The sequence below is a fragment of the Micropterus salmoides genome, unplaced genomic scaffold, assembly GCF_014851395.1.
Source record: "Micropterus salmoides isolate LMB-PRFRI ecotype aquatic unplaced genomic scaffold, ASM1485139v1 Ms_hic_scaffold_12, whole genome shotgun sequence".
Taxonomy (NCBI): Eukaryota; Metazoa; Chordata; class Actinopteri; order Centrarchiformes; family Centrarchidae; genus Micropterus; species Micropterus salmoides.
In genome coordinates, this window is record NW_024040263.1 from 25,083,205 (window position 1) to 25,101,619 (window position 18,415).

General features: G+C 39.7%; 1 protein-coding gene and 1 pseudogene across 1 annotated transcript; one reads left to right on the plus strand and one right to left on the minus strand.

Moving 5' to 3' along the window:
* The first annotated feature begins 1,526 nt into the window (after positions 1-1,526).
* Positions 1,527-17,835, plus strand: LOC119899920 (annotated as a pseudogene).
* Positions 4,564-7,442, minus strand: LOC119899594 (zona pellucida sperm-binding protein 3-like; the record flags this gene model as incomplete). The annotated part of the gene is made up of 8 exons (XM_038714211.1): positions 4,564-4,775; positions 5,035-5,108; positions 5,306-5,394; positions 5,476-5,599; positions 5,672-5,855; positions 6,510-6,610; positions 6,779-6,885; positions 6,972-7,442. Coding segments are annotated over 8 exons (1,290 nt in total), but the record flags the coding sequence as incomplete, so codon positions are not given.
* Positions 17,836-18,415: the final 580 nt, after the last annotated feature.

Sequence of the window (18,415 nt, forward strand, 5' to 3'; positions counted from 1 at the left end):
AAATATTGGAAAATGATCACTTCCAATACTTGTACTTTCCTTTACCTTCCATTCACAAGAGTTTTCCAGATTATTATAAACGTATTAGAACGTATGTCAATTCTTGTGCAATTTCCATTATTTAAACAAACTAGTTGCCTAACATCCAGTAGTTCTTCCACTGCTTCTCCATTCCTATCAGTATGCTTACTTCCCCAAAGACTATTATGTTAATTATGTATATTATTAAAGTCTCCGCACCATATTTCTTTCCCGTTTCCTTGTCTCCTTATTATTTCCTCTGAGATTTCTAGGCTTAATCATTTACAAGGGTTATATAAGTTGATTACCACTAAGTGCCCATCTGATTTATAAATTTCAGTAATCACACATTCTGTTTCTGTTGTAGTTCACTGATTCTTGAGAATTTGGATAAAACAGTCTTTAATTTTGAAAAGAAATAAAATGTAATATTAAGAAATCTAAACTTATGTTTATTGTACAAAATCTCACCAATCTACCAATATTTAGGTGCAACCCCTTGATTTTGTAATTTTTTCATAAAATATGTGTTTTGCCTGTCTTTACTTAGTTTTTGTCAACACCATCAGACACAATAAAACTCCAGTTAATCTTTTTTTTTTTGTCTTTATTTAGTCTTATAATGATGTAGAGCTTTAAAATCATTGTGTCTACACCATAGGTACATATATGTTATTAAATGTTGAATATTAACTTTTGTTCATTTTTTGTAAAAACGTATACCATGCAACGTTCATCATTAGCATTAAGTATAAAGAATTATAATTTGGGGCATAAAACATACATTTTTAATTTCAAAGTGATTATGAATTTATTGAATCAACTGCATTGTAGAAAAAGGTTAAACAAAGAAAGATCCATCTGATGGTGTTGACACAGAGCTGATGGTGATGGTTGTAGCCTATTAATTGGTCCTTTTCTTTTGAGTTGAATTGTATGTCAGCCCAAACTGTTTTGTCTGGTGTATTAGGAGAAATTTCTTAAGAAGAAGAATTTATATTTTTAGACACTGGGGATACATATAGTAAGAAAACACTGTAGAACTACGGTATGTGTTGAAGAAACAAAAGGGAAATGATGTATAGTATAAATAGAGGTCAATGAAACATTACAATTGATGTTACTATTATGTTCATAAATAGTATTCAAGCCTCCTTTGAGGAAGATTTGGATGTTTTTGACAACACTGTCAAACTATGTGTTACCACCATCTGACGGTGTTGACAAAAAAACTTATCAACATGACATGCACGAGTTGTATCCGGGAGCCAGCTTGTTTTAAGAAAATAGTTATAGTTTTCTTAGTGGGACAAGTGTTTGCCAAAATCTCAAGAATCAGTGAGTTGCTATTCCTCCAAATGTATCCCATCCCTTATAAATGTTGCACATACTCCACCCTGATTTTCACCTCTATCAAACCCAACAGACTCATAACCAGTTTGCCCCCAATAGTAGACGTCTGGCGAGCTTATAAAGCTCTCTGTGGATCGGATCAAAAGCACAGGATGATGGGGACCCACAGTAGTCCGGTCAAGAGTTACGATTATCTCCTGAAGTTTCTTTTGGTGGGAGACAGCGATGTCGGAAAGGGGGAAATCTTGGACAGTCTGCAAGATGGATCAGTAGAGTCCCCCTATGCCTACAGCAGTGGTGAGTAACTATCTCTGCTTTAGTTCAGTTGTTTAGAACTGAATTATAAAGACCTTTTTAAACATTGAAAACAACTGTGTGGAGGGATTGATTACAAGAACACCACAATTCTGCTGGATGGGAGGAGAGTGAAATTAGAGTTATGGTAAGAGTTTTTAGCAACACAGCGTAATGGGAATTCCAAACATATTGCATGTAACCCTGGACTCAGGGAGACTCATGTGTGACGTGGCACTGAATCTGTGTAAATGTAACAGTTGAAATATCTCTGTTCTCTGTGTTATCCAGACTTCAAGGGACAATGAGTCTCTGTGGGATATGATTGACCCTATAAATGACAGGCTCACTCAGGTCTCCTCACTCATTCGAGCATACACTTATGCGGCGTATGCGTGTTGCTGAGAGTTCTTCTGCAGAAGACAGAAAGACAGAGAAAGAAGTGTTTGCCTGAGCTGTTTCTTTGAAAACTTGAATTGCCATAACAACAGACTGATCAAATCAATAATGGCTGCAGTAGTAGTGAACAAATCCACAGCATATTGGTCTTCTTACATGCTCATGTGCGTTTGTTTTCACAACAGAGCAAGGCAGATTCTGCACCATCTTCAGGTCTTACTCTCGTGGGGCACAGGTGAGGATGTTTGGAGAGCAATTGTGGTGGTTTTCCCACATTATGTAATTTTGTATGAATGTCAACATGTTTGGCTTTCATTCCATAGGACATACTGCTCGTGTATGACATCACTAACGGCTGGTCATTTGATGTTATTGACCGCTGGATCCGGGAAATTGATGAGGAAATCCCATTCAACCCATTTATGGTTGACAAAGAAACATGACAAATGAATGGGGTGAGGGAAAATCCTGTATATCCTTCCATCCATGAGAGAGACTATTGTCTGTTAGTTAGTGTAGCTTAGACTGAGAGATGCGGGATAGCTGTTAGAAATCCTGTTTGAGATACAACAAAATTTGGTTACATCACCTAAATATAGCAACAATATTGCTTATTTCCGTCAGCACGCCCCTGGTGTACCCAGGATCCTAGCGGGCAACCGGCTGCACCTGGCTTTCAAGCGACAGGTGCCAACAGAGTAGAGAGATGACCCCGGGGTTGAGGAATGGGGTGATATCACCACAGTGGGCATGCAAAAGCATGAAGAGAGGCTGCTGAGAGGAGAAGAAAAACTGGACCATGAAATGGCACATATCAGTAAGGAAAGGATGTATGCTGGGCCTGGAGATGACACTCCCAAGGAACTTGTTGATCAGTCTGATCAGCAAGTTACTGAAAAAGATAAAATGTCAGACTTAGATGATGTGAATGTCATAAAACAGCAATCAGAGGAAGACAATGTTGATCACAAATTACAAGAAGGGGGATATTTTATAGCAGATTTGGATCAGCACCAAAACTCCAAAAGTGAAGGTGAGACTGCTCTGAAAACATCACAAATTGACCATGAGCAAAAGGCAAATTTACAGCTGGACATGAGGAGTAAACAAGGAGAAGATGACTCTTTTGCAGACCCAAGCGGACCACACAGGCAACAGGAAAAGCCAGAAGAGAAGGAAATGTTCAGCTCCAAAGAACAAGAATCACCTCTGTCACACCAAGACATCAGAAAATGAAACTTCAGAGAACACAATCGCTGACTGGGAGGGGGATTATCTCTGGTACTCATGGAACATATTCTCCATCATACACTTCTGTAGGGAGAAATTCCCAAATGAAGATAGAAGAAACCAGGACCTTCCCAGTGACCTGCATGGCTGCTACCAGACAGCCACGCTCTGCAGCCATTTCATTCTAAATGTATTCAAGTACCATCCAATAACAAGTGGAGGGAGGATGAGTTTTTAGAGGGGTTTGCAAATGATCTATTGGATGCTATGAGGAGTGTCTGTGACCGCAATGAATATAGTTTTCAGTGTCTGCTGTGGAACAACCAGGCGAGTGTCGAGCTGCTAGATATGCAAGTCTGTGGCCAAATAAAACTGGAAGAAATTAAGGAAATCCTAAATGGCTGCCACTGTCAGTCTCCCAATGCAGATGATATGGTTTACCTGCTGCATTGTGAGACTGAGAAAGTAATGATGAAAATTACTGATGTTTGTGATGGACTTCTGTGCATGAAGAACTCCCCGTTCTTGTCAAAGTCACTGGTTACCAGATGCGCCAACAAGCATGGGCACTGGTTTCACGTAAGTATCAGCTTAACATCCGCTACATTGATGCTCTGGTCATTTGATTTAGATCAGTGAAGCTGCTAAGCTTCAGTATGAGTCCTGTGGTTAAATTCAAAACCGATGCTCATTTCTTCATTACTCCTTGCTCCCCAGAGAACTTACTGGACACTCCCTGACAAGCCATCTTGATAGTTTCTTTGAACACATGGCTAGACACCTGCCTGGAAATTCATGCCACAGTCAAACTCTTGAAATTGCCCAGTTCCTTCACCGGAAACAGGCAGCACTGTCTGGAAGTAGTGTGCTCAAGGAGGTTCATTTCAAAACTGCACTAATGCATCTGCTTTTGACCAGAGCCCCGTCACAGTGGAAACCCAACATGGGGACTTCCATGCTACGAGATTTGTTGGCCTTCATGGAGAGAAGCCCTGAGAACAAGCAGTTGAACCATGCCCTTATTGGGAACCCCTTGACACAGAAAATTGAACTTCCTGCTGAATTCACTAAAGCAAAGACTGTGAATCTCTTCCATCCCCTTGTGGTACACAACTGCATCTACAGAGATGCAGTGACACATTTTCAGGAAATGCAAGCTTGCTCATACATGAATATGCTGGGCAGTGTACAGACAATGCCAGTTGCGCCATTTAAAGAGTCATAAGCATTAAGATTTTAAATTCTGCTTTTATTCTCTTCAGTCTGAGTGAATGAGTTATGTCATGATAATAGCAAGTGATCCAGTTCTCATTTAAAAATCATGTCTACATAATTTTGTCAGTAATCATTTTCCCATTGCTTTAAGTCTTCATGCTCTGCCACGTCAAGGGAATTCATCCGAGGGTCAACCGCTGCATAGTCATCCTTGTCGCTTGCGACGACCTCCCAAGAGTGACTTGAGATCATACCCCTAGAAGCTGTAAAAATACAAGAGGATAATTGTCAGAGAGTAGCTTTCAGTAAGGAGTCATTTTATGCTTTTGATTCTGCATGATTGTCAAGGGATGAGTACTTTTGGATTTGCATCAGTATTGCCTGTAGAAAGTGAACGCTTCAAGAATTGACTGCCTAGGAACAGCTCTGTGCCTAGTCAGGGAGCATGTCTGAAGTTACTGCATTTCATACCAAGATGTCCTCAAGACCCCTCCCCAACAGACAGACAAGTTGAAGACGTACCCTTAGGCTGTGCCAAGGAGCAGGTCGAGTCACAGCAGGTGCACACGGAGTCATCAGAGTACAGCTCCTTCCACCTAAACCATAACAGTTGTCAGCAATATTAGATGGCAAACTTGATGGACAAAGCAGATCACAGTGAGCACAGCTGGCAATACTGGAAATACACACCGAGTTCTTTTGGCAGTCAAGTACACATGAAACACTTCCTCCTACAAGACCTTCAAAAGCAAGCTACACCTGTGAGGTTTTACTTTAGCCAGAGTCAACTCACGTTTTGGTCGCTGGATCATAATTGCAAGCCTTTGAGCCCTGAGTTGGAGTACGTGTCCCCACAGAGATCTCGCAGTGCATGTAGAGTTGCTGAAAGACATGAGCATTAATGGCTACATGTGTTCATTATTTGACAGCATTGAGCTCTGTACCACTACCTCTTGACAGTACCTGTGAGGAGGAAGCGGAAACGCCATTCTTGAAAATCAAGGCACCCAGACTGAATTTCTGGACCATCTCTGAGGCGCCAGCGAGGAACCTTGACTGTTCGTTCTCTTTGCCATCAATCATGCACCTGTCGAGAAGACACATTTACCTCCAACCACCAAGTGACAGGCCCATCTACTGAAATCATTTCAAACCTTACCCTTGGTTGTCAATGACCGTATATTGAGGATTTGAATTGGGGTCTCGGGAGGCTGTCACAAAGCACTTGTCGATGTATATCCTCTGGCCTCCCAACTGTGCAGTGCGGTCAGGTTGCGTGGCCTCAAAGTACATCGGCTCGCCCAAGGTGAAGGTTTTGGTTCCAGTGATTTCATTACCTGATGCTGTGGCAAAGTGAGGGACATCACTTGACAATAGAGACACACAGGGCTGCTGCATACATTTGCTATGCAAGTAATACATTGGTTCCTTTAAGCTCCAGCAGAATATGCAGTGATGAGTTCTGAGTACTTGTAGAACATGCTTTAGTATTTTATGCTGGCATATTTTGAGTACACTTACAAATGCTTGACAGATCAGGTGCTAGGGTGCCTTTTCTAAAATGGTAAATATTTGACTCCAGAGTTTGTCTAGCTTTGGATTCATTTAACAGCTTCCCATTTGTGTCAATTACAGGTGTGCATTTAGCACCCCATGTAATCCTTGTCCACACAAGTTTTGTCAGACATCTTTGTTGCCCATTAAAGAACCTGATTTATACCACCTCAGAAGTACGTCATCATCCACATTAACCTCACCATGTTACAAAACTAAGGATAATGTACATTTTGTAGCGCTCCCTCTTCTGTCCAAGTTGCACATCTATACTTGGAGCAGCACTTTCCTAGCCTGGTTAAGTTTAGAAATGTGCATTTGCAAGTTACCACTCCTTTCTGCACTTCAGAGCTCCTTTTTTTTAATAAGGAAGACTAGCTTCTGATAACAGGCCTTGTGCTGAAAATACTGGGTGATGGTGCATTTAAAATATGGGAACATACCATCTTGAGGAGTAAGGGTGAAACTAGTTTTAGGTTGGAGTCGTTTGAAAACTGCACCCATGCGATCAGGATAGAAGCCAACTTTATAGGAGTGGAAAAACCTGCAATAGTCAAGTGAAAACTCACAATACAAAATTTGAAGACAGAAGTCATTGATTGCCCTGTAGTCTTGCAATATGTCCTTGGTCTTAAATGCTGGTAGTTAAGATTTGTAATAGAACTAAATTACACAGTCATACTAAAACTAAAGAACCTAATCTAAATCTTACCTGGGATAGTTACAGTTCAGGGGAATATCAAATGGCATTTCCCTTAAAACTGGACCGGTTGGCCTGTAGTGGAGCACATTACTAAAGGACAGATAATCTGGATGACTCTGGAACAAACATTCACATGTTGGTTGCAGTTATAAAATAGAACTAACTGAATGATACAGCAATTGAGAGGAACAGCTTTACCAACCTTTTTCTCAAATCCACAGTCAGTTCTCAGAAGGTACTCAAGGTAGTAATGTTCTTTGGTACCTTTGTTAACAGGACAGGTGCCTAGTTTCAAGTATTTGTATGCGTCACGAGTCTTAAAGACCTCTCTCCTGATTCTCACATACATTCTGTCAACATGACACAGGATTTCAACCAACTTTGTCCCGGCTGTTGCGCCAATTGCCGGAGTAGGGGCAGCAGTCACAAGTAACATTTCGTTAGCCAAGTTAGGGAGGCTTCTGGCACCCTGTTCTGGCTTGAAAACCTGTTTCAGGGTCTGAGAGGCTGGGACAGCCAGATACTGAGGAACATTTTTGGCTTCAGGTGATCCACTACCTGATGCACTCCTCAACAATTTGGTTTCAGGTGCAGGGGCTGGTGTCATTTCTTTACTCATCATTGTCTCCATTCTCACCCACACTAATTCAGGATCTTCCAAAAATAGGCATCCTCAGATCTACAGGCAGAACAAAACAGCAACAACAAACACACAGCAGGTACTAACTCCATTTTCACTCCAGCAGCTGCCTTCAACTACAACTGACCCCTAACCTAAACAGGGCATGTATGATGGTAGTGTTTCACCTGGCTTTTATGTTCTGCACTTAAGAGATAATTCACACAGCTGCTGTAAATTCCAATCAAGAACAACCAATGAGAGGTCACCAATAATAATCCCCCTTAACGGGCTTCCTTTCCTGTAAAGGCTTATGTGTTATACACCAGTGTGGGTTTGCAAAGTGCATGTGTCATTTCTAAACCAATTGTACAACGTGCAAAATAAAGTATAAATTAAGTCAGTCCCTTCAATTTACTCAGTAGGTAGGGTTAACTTCTCTTCCCTCTCTGGTGAGGCAGCAGCAGAGCATTTCCACCCACGTCTATCATAGCCTCTATGGACAGATCAGTTGCTTCATTATTAATGAAGTATCTTGTATTGAATATTAAATAAATCGAGACATAAAACTACAATAAACCTCAAAAACAATGGTGCAAAAGACATAGTTACTTTATTATGTTACAAAAAATCCCGGTCCTACAGAGAAGCTTAGGGCTCTCGATGAAATTTTCTAAATCGATAGATCAATCCAATTAAAAAGATGGGCGGTTGTGGAAAGGTGGGCTAGGCTAATAAGCATTAAATGAGGCATGTAAGTAAGTTTTTAAATAACATGTTGTTCCTTTTATTATTTTTTTGAAATCGTAACCGGATGTTACGCAGCGCATGATGCCGCTACCAGGAAGTTCCAACACAGTCCTGTTAGCTGGACGTTGTGGTCGGAGGCTGAAAATCCCTCGTTGGCCTTTTCATTTATTAACAAAGTGAAACAATCGTATTTGGTTTGGAGTATGTTTCAATGTAGGATGATACAGTCTTGCTTTTACTTTGTATCCCCTGTTTGTGCTAAAATGCGTTGTTGTCCTTCTGTTAGCCGACTAGCTAACAAGCCAGCTAACAGTTAGTTAAGGTTGTTTTGATGAATAACTTATTGTGAATAGTAACGTCAGCGGCGGCTGGACTCCAGTGCTAGTAACATATAGTGATGGCAAGTTCGACTCTTTACAGACTCGTTCATTCAAATCTTGTTCATGAAAATGAACTAATCTTTTTTTCAGTCATTTCGTTCATTTGAACCAGGCTGGTTATTGTGGCGCTGCAGCCCTCTAGTGGGCGATTAAAAAACAGCGCCGTTCTCAAACATGGAAGGCTGCCTGGCTTGCTTTATTTGACAAAGTATAAAGCACAAATTCACCTCTTGATTACTGTATATCATCATTATATAAACCCCTGTGGGCCCACAACCAAATTCAAAACATGTAAAAACCACAGAAATATGTTGTCAATATGTAATCACCGCTACTCCGGCTAAATCCTTCCATTTTCACAATCTTTCCCGAGTAGGATACAACCAGACCTGCCATATAAAGGCTTATGTATATAATTACTATCATCATTCATACAGTAGCCTAACGTCCCTATCCATGAGTAAAATATTAATATCGGATTAGCAAATTATTATTATTATTAAATTGGTTGAATTTTAATAAGAGTGTTTTTATTCATATAGTGTATCAAGCTTATTACTTCAATATATTTACTGCAAATGATATATTTATATCTGTCTCTAACTTCTTTAAGCTTGATTTTGCTAAAAAGTTTGCTACTTCATTTCCTTCAACTCCAGCATGTCCAGGGACCCAGCAGAACATAACATGCTACCAATCATTGTAATTCTAAATAATACAGCTAGAATTTCACTTATGATATCAGGACGGGCTTTTGCTTTACGGCCTTTCAAGGCCATCAGGGCAGCTGCAGAATCAGAGCAGATTAAGGCTTCTCTTTTTTTCACATCCTCAATCCACCACAGAGCCCAAAGAATCGCCAGTAGCTCTGTTGTAAAGACAGAACTTCTGTCTGTTATTCTCTTGCTAATCCTAAAGTCCAGTTGAGCTATATACACCCTAGAACCTGCTCTCCCACTCTCTGGTTCCCTGGCACCATCTGTAAAAAATTTCAGATATGATCCCTTCCCACTGTTAAGATATTGTTCCAGTTTTAGAGCAGTTAAGTATTTGTTCTTTTCTTTAAAAACAAAGGGCATTTCACCCATTTCAATAAGCAGAGCAGGAATTGGAATGTTCTGAGAGCTCCAAAACAGAGTCTCAGTTCCTTAGCCTGCAGTGTCTAACTTCCTTAACACCGACTGGGCTTCAGAACCATAAACAAAGCACCCAATTCCAATTAGGGCCTTTATCATTGCCTGATATACTAAATGCATGGAACCCCTCTCTGCCCCCCAGTCACATCCCGACAGACCTCTCATTATATTTAACACCTTGTCACATTTTGACAAAATGTTCCTAACGTGAACAGCCCAAGTCATTCGTTGGTCAAACCAGACACCCAAAAATTAAAATTCTTTCACTCTCTCTAGAGGGGAACCAGTGCTGCTGCTGCTGCTGCTTCTTTTTTGTTTCATGGTAGATTGCAACCATGACTTTCAAAGGTGCATACTGCCGCCTACTGTACCAGAGTATGTAGCATGAACTATGTTTGTTGGGACTACTTTTATATCACCAAAAATAATTAAATAAATAGATAAACATAAACAAAACAGATAAACAGCCTAAAAAACCACTAAATCCTATTAAATATCCCTATATTTTTCAGATATTGTACAGCAGCTTTCTGTGTATCCTTTACCCCATCTCCTGTTGTGCCTAATAAACCTTCAAGGTTTCACTTCTTCCTGCCTGACTTATCTTTTGATTCAGCCGCATCCTCTCATCCCTATATTTCCGACAGTCAAATAGTACATTTTCTATACTTTACTTGGACCTACATTCCAAACATTAATCTGATTGACTTTTGCCCATTAAAAACAATGTTTTATTTAACCCGGTATGATCAAACCTTAGCCTGGTTAAAACGCTCTCCTCTCTTCTGTTCCTTCTAGTCACACCTTGAGCATGAATAGATTTTTGCGGATATTTCCTTCCACTTTTATCCACATCCAGCTGTCCTGCCATTTCATCATCATTTCTTTTTTAATTATCGTCTTAACCAAATAGGGATATCACTAATAGGTGTAGAAAATAATAATAATATAACGGTATTATTAAATCTAAATTCCTCTGATTTAGTCTTCGTTACCAAAGCCATTACCTTTAAAAGAAGTATACTCCCAACACTCCTGAATAACACTCTTTGCATGGTTTTCAAGACCACTTTCACTCCAGTATGTAAGTGTGAGTGTGAGTTTATCAGGTCTGGTCTGAGGACACTTCCCCTAACTCAACCTGGATTGCTTTAATTGGTGTTGATCTAATTGCACCTGCACAAATCCTCAATGCTTTGTTAGTAACTCTATCCAACTTCAGTAAGTGTGTTTTAACTGTTGCTCCATATACATAGCATCCATAATCTATTGTTGACCTCATTAGAGCCCTATAAATATAGATTAATGATTGTTTATTTGCTCACCAGTCTTTCCCCACTACTGCTCTCATTAAATTTATAACTTTCTTGCATTTTGATTCCACCTTTTCGATGTGTATTTTCCATGTTCCCTTTTGGTCTAACCACATACCCACATATTTAAAATGATCTACTGTTTCTATATTGTGGCCATATAACTGTAGGTTCCCGTTTGTCTATCTCTTTTTTTCCTGGTAAATATATGGCAAGACTTACTTGGAGAAAGCTTAAAGCCCCAATTATGCGACCATTGTTCTACCTTTCCTATTGCTTCCTTGATTTTACTTTTCACCCTTATGGGATCTCGTCCTCTTGTCCAGATGGCCCCATCATCTGCATATAGAGCTGACCCAATCCTTCTGTCTAGATTCATAAAAATATCATTAATCATAATATTAAATAAAACTGGACTAATAACATTGCCTTGTGGAATTCTATTAATAATTTCAAATTCTTTAGATACTTCTGATCCCACTTTTACTCTAAATCTTCTTTCTGACATAAAATCTAGGACCCACTTATAGAACCTACCTTTAATTCCCATTTTGTTCAATTTAATTAGTAACCCTTCCCTCCACATGGAATCATAATTGCTTACTTTCACAACAGCATCCATTTTGGACCACCCTTTTCTGAACCCACTTGGTGCATATAACCCTTTATGTTCAAGGGTGTGATTAAGGCTTCTGACTAGTATCTTCTCCATCCACTTGCATAGATGTGATGTTGGGCGATAGGTCTGTAATACCAGCAGTTTTAGAATCTTTCCCAGGTTTATTAAATGGCAATATTAAAGCACTCTTTCAGCTTTTGGGCATTTTACCTTCTTCCCATATCTTATTAAATAGGTGTAATATTATTTTACTTACTTATTATACTTTTTCAGGTAGTTTCTGGAACATAATATAGCTCAGTTGATCTTCTCCTGTAGCAGTATTTCTAGTACCATTTAATACAATCACTAGTTTAATTTAATTTCCTCACTATTTTTTTAATAAACACATCTCTATTTTCCTTAAGAACCTTCTCTTTATGTAGTCTTTGCACACTAGCCAACTTCTTTCCCAACATATTTGCCTTTTCCTTATCTGTTATTGCCAGTATTCCATCACCCTCTAATACAGGTATTTTAGCACATACCTTGTTTCCCACTCATTTCCTTCAGCATTGACCACACCTCTCCTATTTTAACTTCCCTTCCTATAGTAGAACAATAGTTCCTCCATGCATTTTGTTTACTAATCTTAGTTACTACGTGTCTGAGCCTTTTTCCTCTGACAATTAATTAGATTATCTAGGTCCATGTTATTTCTTCACATTCTCATTGCCCTATTTCATTCTTTAATAGTTTCTGTACATGTATCGTTCCATCATGGGACCATTTTCCTTTCCCCCCCAAGTGACTTACATGGTTTGCTATTTAATGCTGTATTCAAATTAAATGTGAAACTTCAGATGCACATTCCTCAATATCACCCTGCATTCAAATTGACTCACCCATGAAATACAGCATATTTATTAAAAATTTTCCTGATTGGCTTTAGCAAAATCCCACTTCTTATGATTAGGCCTTTCTTGAAGATCTATATCAACATTTAAAGAACAAAATATTGGAAAATGATCACTTCCAATACTTTTTTTTAATTCACAAGAGTTTGCCAGATTATTAGAAATTAAAGTGAGATCAATACATCTTGGTGTGGCGATGCAATAGATAAGACTATGCCTTTTGTGATCGTTGATCACATAGAAGACCTGATTAGAGCTGGGACCAAATTTACTCCCCGCACTTTCCCTCCTTCTACTCCCATTCTCTCTACCCTAAACCCCCCTCACCGTCCACCTCCACCACTGGTTCTAAGTCCTCCAGGTTTGACGAGTGTCACAAATAGAGCGAACAACCCGCCTTCCCACTCCGCAATGGCGAAAAAGCCCAGTAAGCTCTGTCTGATATGTGCTGGGTCCAGGCTACAAGGAAAATAGCACTCATGACTCTTCCCAGGACAAGCCGGAGCCCAATGTGCTGGTAGTCTTCTCCATCCCTGTCTTGATAGGTAACAGAAAAAGCATGGTGAATGTGTTAAGAAACAGGAAGCACTCAACATATCCTGCAAATTTAGTATTAATTCCTCGTCAGCCTCAGCCTGTCGATAAAAGTTGGCCAGATAATGTTTTTAACACACTAAAATTAGCTTTGTTAAACGTTAGGTCTTTGGCAGGAAAAATATTTTTAATCAGTGATTTTATAATCACTCATAATCTTAATTTCTTGTTTTTAACTGAAACTTGGTTGGACCAAGATAACAGTGCAGCTGTCCGTATCGAGTCTACCCATCCCAACTTCATTTTTATGAGTGAACCTAGAGTGCATAAGAAAGGAGATGGTGTTGCCATTTTGTTTAATGACTCCCTCCAATGCAAAAAGATGTCTTATGGGAATTTTGCTTCTTTGAATATGTGTCTCTTCAGCTGAATTCTTCTTCTCAAGCTATTTTTCTAAATATCTAGAGGCCCCCTAAATACTGTGCAAACTTTTTTGATGGCTTTGGTGAACTGCTGTCTATAATCTGTATTGACTTTGACTGTGTGGTTATTGTGGGTGATTTTAACATCCATGTTGACAACCCCCAGGACAGAGGGACTAAGGCACTGTGTTGTGTTCTTGATAATTATGGACTGACCCAACATGTGATGAAGCCCACACACAATAAGGGGCACACTTTGGACATCTCCAAGGGTCTGGACATTTCCAAGGTTGTGGTGACTGATGTTGCTGTCTCTGATCATTCCTGTGTTTTCTTTGAGAGTGCTATCTGCGGTAATCACAAAACGGCATATCACTGAAAACACTAGTGAAATTTTTTTGAGGCTTTCTGCTCGACACCCACCCTCTCACGGGTCTCAGTCAATGAGCTTGCTGATAATTTCAGTTCAAAAATTACAAATGTTATTGATGCCATTGCACCAGCCACGGTGAAGGTGGTCTCTGGTAAGAGAAGATCTCCATGCATAAATGCCACGCTGGTTAGAACTCAAAAAAGAGAGTGTCGAAAAGCTGAACACAAAAAATTGCATGGCCTCAGATCTACTACAAATTGTCAATATGTCTCTCCTCTCAGGTCTTTTTCTCAGGCCCTGAAAACTGAAGTCATTAAGCCACTCTAGACAGTTCACTAATGAGCAATTATAGGCCCATATCAAATCTCCCATTTTTAAGTAAAATCATTGAAAAGGCTGTTTTCCAACAGTTAGTGCTTTCTTGGCACTAAATAACTGTTTTCATGTCTTCCAGTCAGGTTTTCGACCACACCACAGCACTGAGACGGCTCTTGTTAAGGTCTTCAATGACATCCATTTAAACACTGACAGTGGCAGAATTTCAGTCTTAGTATTATTAGATCTCAGTGCTGCATTCGACACGGTCGACCACAATATATTATTAGACAGACTTGAAAACTGGGTTGGACTTTCTGGCACAGTACTAAACTAGTTTGAATCCTACTTAAAGGACAGGGACTACTTTGTGTCTATAGATAATCACACATCTGAGCTGACAAAAATGACATGTGGAGTTCCCCAAGGCTCCATTCTGGGGCCTCTTTTGTTTAACATTTACATGCTTCCACTGGCTCAGATTATGAAAAACAGCAAAATATGTTACCATAATTATGCAGATGACACACAGATTTACATAAGCATTTCACCAGGGGACTATGATCCCATACAAGTGCTGAGTAACTGTATTGAGCAGGTCAGCGATTGGATGTGCCAGAATTTTCTTCAATTAAACAAGGATAAAACTGAAGTTATTGTTTTTGGAGCCAGGGAGGAACGATTGAAAGTCAGTGCTCGACTTCAATCTGTAATGTTAAGAACCACGGATCAAGCCAGAAATCTTGGTGTAGTCATTGACTCAGACCTGAATTGGAGGAGCCACATTAAGACAATTACAAAGTCAGCCTTCTATCACCTGAAGAATATATCAAGGATTAAAGGACTTATGTCTCAGCAAGACCTGGAAAAACGTATCCATGCATTTACCACCTCTCAGGTCGTCTGGGGCAGGTCTGCTTTCTGTCCCCAGAGTCAAAACTAAACAAGGAGAAGCAGCATTCAGTTATAATGCTCCATATATCTGGAACAAACTCCCAGATAACTGCAGGTCTGCTGAAACTCTCAGTTCTTTTAAATTAAGACTGAAGACTTTTCTTTTTACCATTGCTTTTAATAAAATATTTAAGGTTTTTCTTTTTACCACTGCCTTTAACTAGTAGATTGATACTGTAACTTACACTGCACTGTAACTTTTACTGTCCTGTTTTCTTTTTCTTTGTTTTTAGCTTTTTACCATTGCTTTAAATTAAATATTTACATGGTCAGAAATGAGTAGGTAATTGAGCGAAAAGGTAATGAGAGTGAGATTGAACAGAGTGAAGGAAGTGGTCTTCAATCTCACGCCTGAGTGATTTGCAGGAACCTCTGTCCACCTGTAAATGCGCAAGTGGGTCCAGAGTTTAACTGGATCAAAGTGGCCTGCGGACAGACATGTCCTGGTTTCTCTGTAGTGTACGAAGGTTTTTGGAGTTTCAGTGGACCCAAAGATTGCTATGGACCTGAGTACAGACTAGCTAGAGAGAGTAGATTAAGTTTACTTCTTTGTTTATTCTCTTTTCAAAATAATTGTAACTCAATTATTTGCTCAACCCCTCGGACTGTTTTTATTTTCCATTTAACTCTTTTAACACTGTAACTTTTATTATATTTTAATGTGTATTTTTTCAAATCCCTATGTTGCTTTTAAATTTTTTTATATTTCCCTGTTGCTTTTATGTTTTATGTAAAGCACTTTGAATTACCTTGTTGTTGAAATCCCCCACTGTGACCCATCCCCCAATGTGTCCCTGAGCAAGACACTTAACCCCTAGTTGCTCGAGAGGCGTGCAACCTCTGACGATGTATAGCAATTAAGTCAGTCGCTTTGGATAAATGTAAATGTAACACAGTGTGTTAGAACGTATGTCAATTCTTGTGCCATTTCCATTTTTTAAACAAACTAGTTGCCTAACATCCAGTAGTTCTTCCACTGCTTCTCCATTCCTATCAGTATGCTTACTTTCCCAAAGACTATTATGTGCATTAAAGTCTCTGCACCATATTTCTTTCCCCTTTCCTTGTCTCCTTATTATTTCCTCTAAGGTTTCTAGGCTTAATGATTTACAAAGGGTTAAATAAGTTGATTACTACCAAGTGCCCATCTGATTTATAAATTTCAGTAATCACACATTCTATTTCTTTTGTAGTTGCTATTCATCCAAGTAGTATCCCATCCCTCACATACTCCAAACTGATTTTCACCTCTATCAAACCTAACAGACTCATAACCAGGTTGCCCCCAACAGTGGATGTCTGGCGAGCTTATAAAGCTGTGGATCGGATCCAATGCGTGGTATGATAGTCCGGTCAAGAGTTACTATTATCTCCTGAAGTTTCTTTTGGTGGGAGACAGCAGAGTCGGAAAGGGGGAAATCTTGGACAAGACGGATCAGTAGAGTCCCCCTATGACTATCACAGGGGTAAATAACTATCTCTGCTTTAGTTCAGTTGTTTAGAACTGAATTATAAAGACCTTTTTAAACATTGACAACAACTCTGTGTGGAGGGATTGATTACAAGAGCACCACTATTCTGCTGGATGGGAGGAGAGTGAAATTAGAGTTATGGTAAGAGTTTTTAGCAACACAGCGTAATGGGAATTCCAAAGATATTGCATGTAACCCTGGACTCAGGGAGACTCATGTGTGACGTGGCACTGAATCTGTGTAAACGTAACAGTTGAAATATCTCTGTTCTCTGTGTTATCCAGACTTCAGGGACAATGAGTCTCTGTGGGATATGATTGACCCTATAAATGACAGGCTCACCCAGCTCTCCTCACTCATTCGAGCATACACTTATGCGTGTTGCTGAGAGTTCTGCAGAAGACTTTAATAAAATTCACAGAAAGACAAGTGTTTGCCTGAGCTGTTTCTTTGAAAACTTAAATTGCCATCACAACAGACTGATCAAATCAATAATGGCTGCAGTAGTAGTGAACAAATCCACAGCATATTGGTCTTCTTACATGCTTATGTGCGTTTGTTTTCACAACAGGACAAGGCAGATTCTGCGCCATCTTCAGGTCTTACTCTCGTGGGGCACAGGTGAGGACGTTTGAGAGCAATTGTGGTGGTTTTCCTTCATTATGTAATTTTGTATGAATGTCAACATGTTTGGCTTTCATTCCATAGGACATACTGCTCGTGTATGACATCACTAACGGCTGGTCATTTGATGGATCTGGGAAATTGATGAGGAAATCCCATTCAACCCATTTATGGTTACAAAGAAACACAGCAAATGAATGGGGTGAGGGAAAATCCTGTATATCCATCCATCAATGAGAGAGACTATTGTCTGTTAGTTAGTGCAGCTTAGACTGAGAGATGCGGGATAGCTGTTAGAAATCCTGTTTGAGATACAACAAAATTTGGTTACATCACCTAAATATAGCAACAATATTGCTTATTTCCATCAGCACGCCCCTGGTGTACCCAGGATCCTAGTGGGCAACCGGCTGCACCTGGCTTTCAAGCGACAGGTGCCAACGGAGCAGGCAAGGGCGTATGCAGAAAAGAACAGCACGACATTCTTTGAGGTCAGTCCGCTGTGCAACTTCAACATCATCGAATCCTTCACAGAACTTTCACGCACTGTGCTGATGAGGCACAGGATGGAGAAATTCTGGAGGACCAACAGAGGTCCATCCATCTATCCGTCAAACGCTTATCCTGCGTACAGGGTTGCGGGGGCCCAACAGAGGTGAGCTGGTTAATCATGTTTGCATACAAGTTCTGTTAAACGTTTTTATTTTTTTTACCAGTTCTGTGAGAGGATTGAATGTTTTTTTCATTTTATGAAAACAGTCAGTTCTCACAAATGATAGAGAAAAGCAGCAGAAAGTTTCAGTTGTATTTGTCTTGATTTTGACATGTTCACCCCCGAAGTATGTCGCGCCACACCAATGCAGTGGACATGAATCAGCTTGGCCTTTTGTGATGTCCAAATAGTACAGTTTATAGACACACTGAGAAATATATATTTATTGAAGAGTAATGTGGAGCTCTGACGCCTTTAAGGGAAAAATTAGGGAGTGTGTCTAACATCCATATCCCTTCTTCTTTATTGTTGAGCAGTAATAAATGGCATTTGACATACAATATAATCACAGAATTGAGGAAAGAAGATGCTTCAAGGCCATCGAGGAAGCAGCTTCTTTCTTACTTGCTTTGCATCGTTGTGAGCTTTGCCATAAAGTATATTTTACATATAATTGCAAGGGTTTTCATTCAATCTTTTGTTCTTATATATATATCATATTTGTAACAATTCTTTATGCTGTTTGA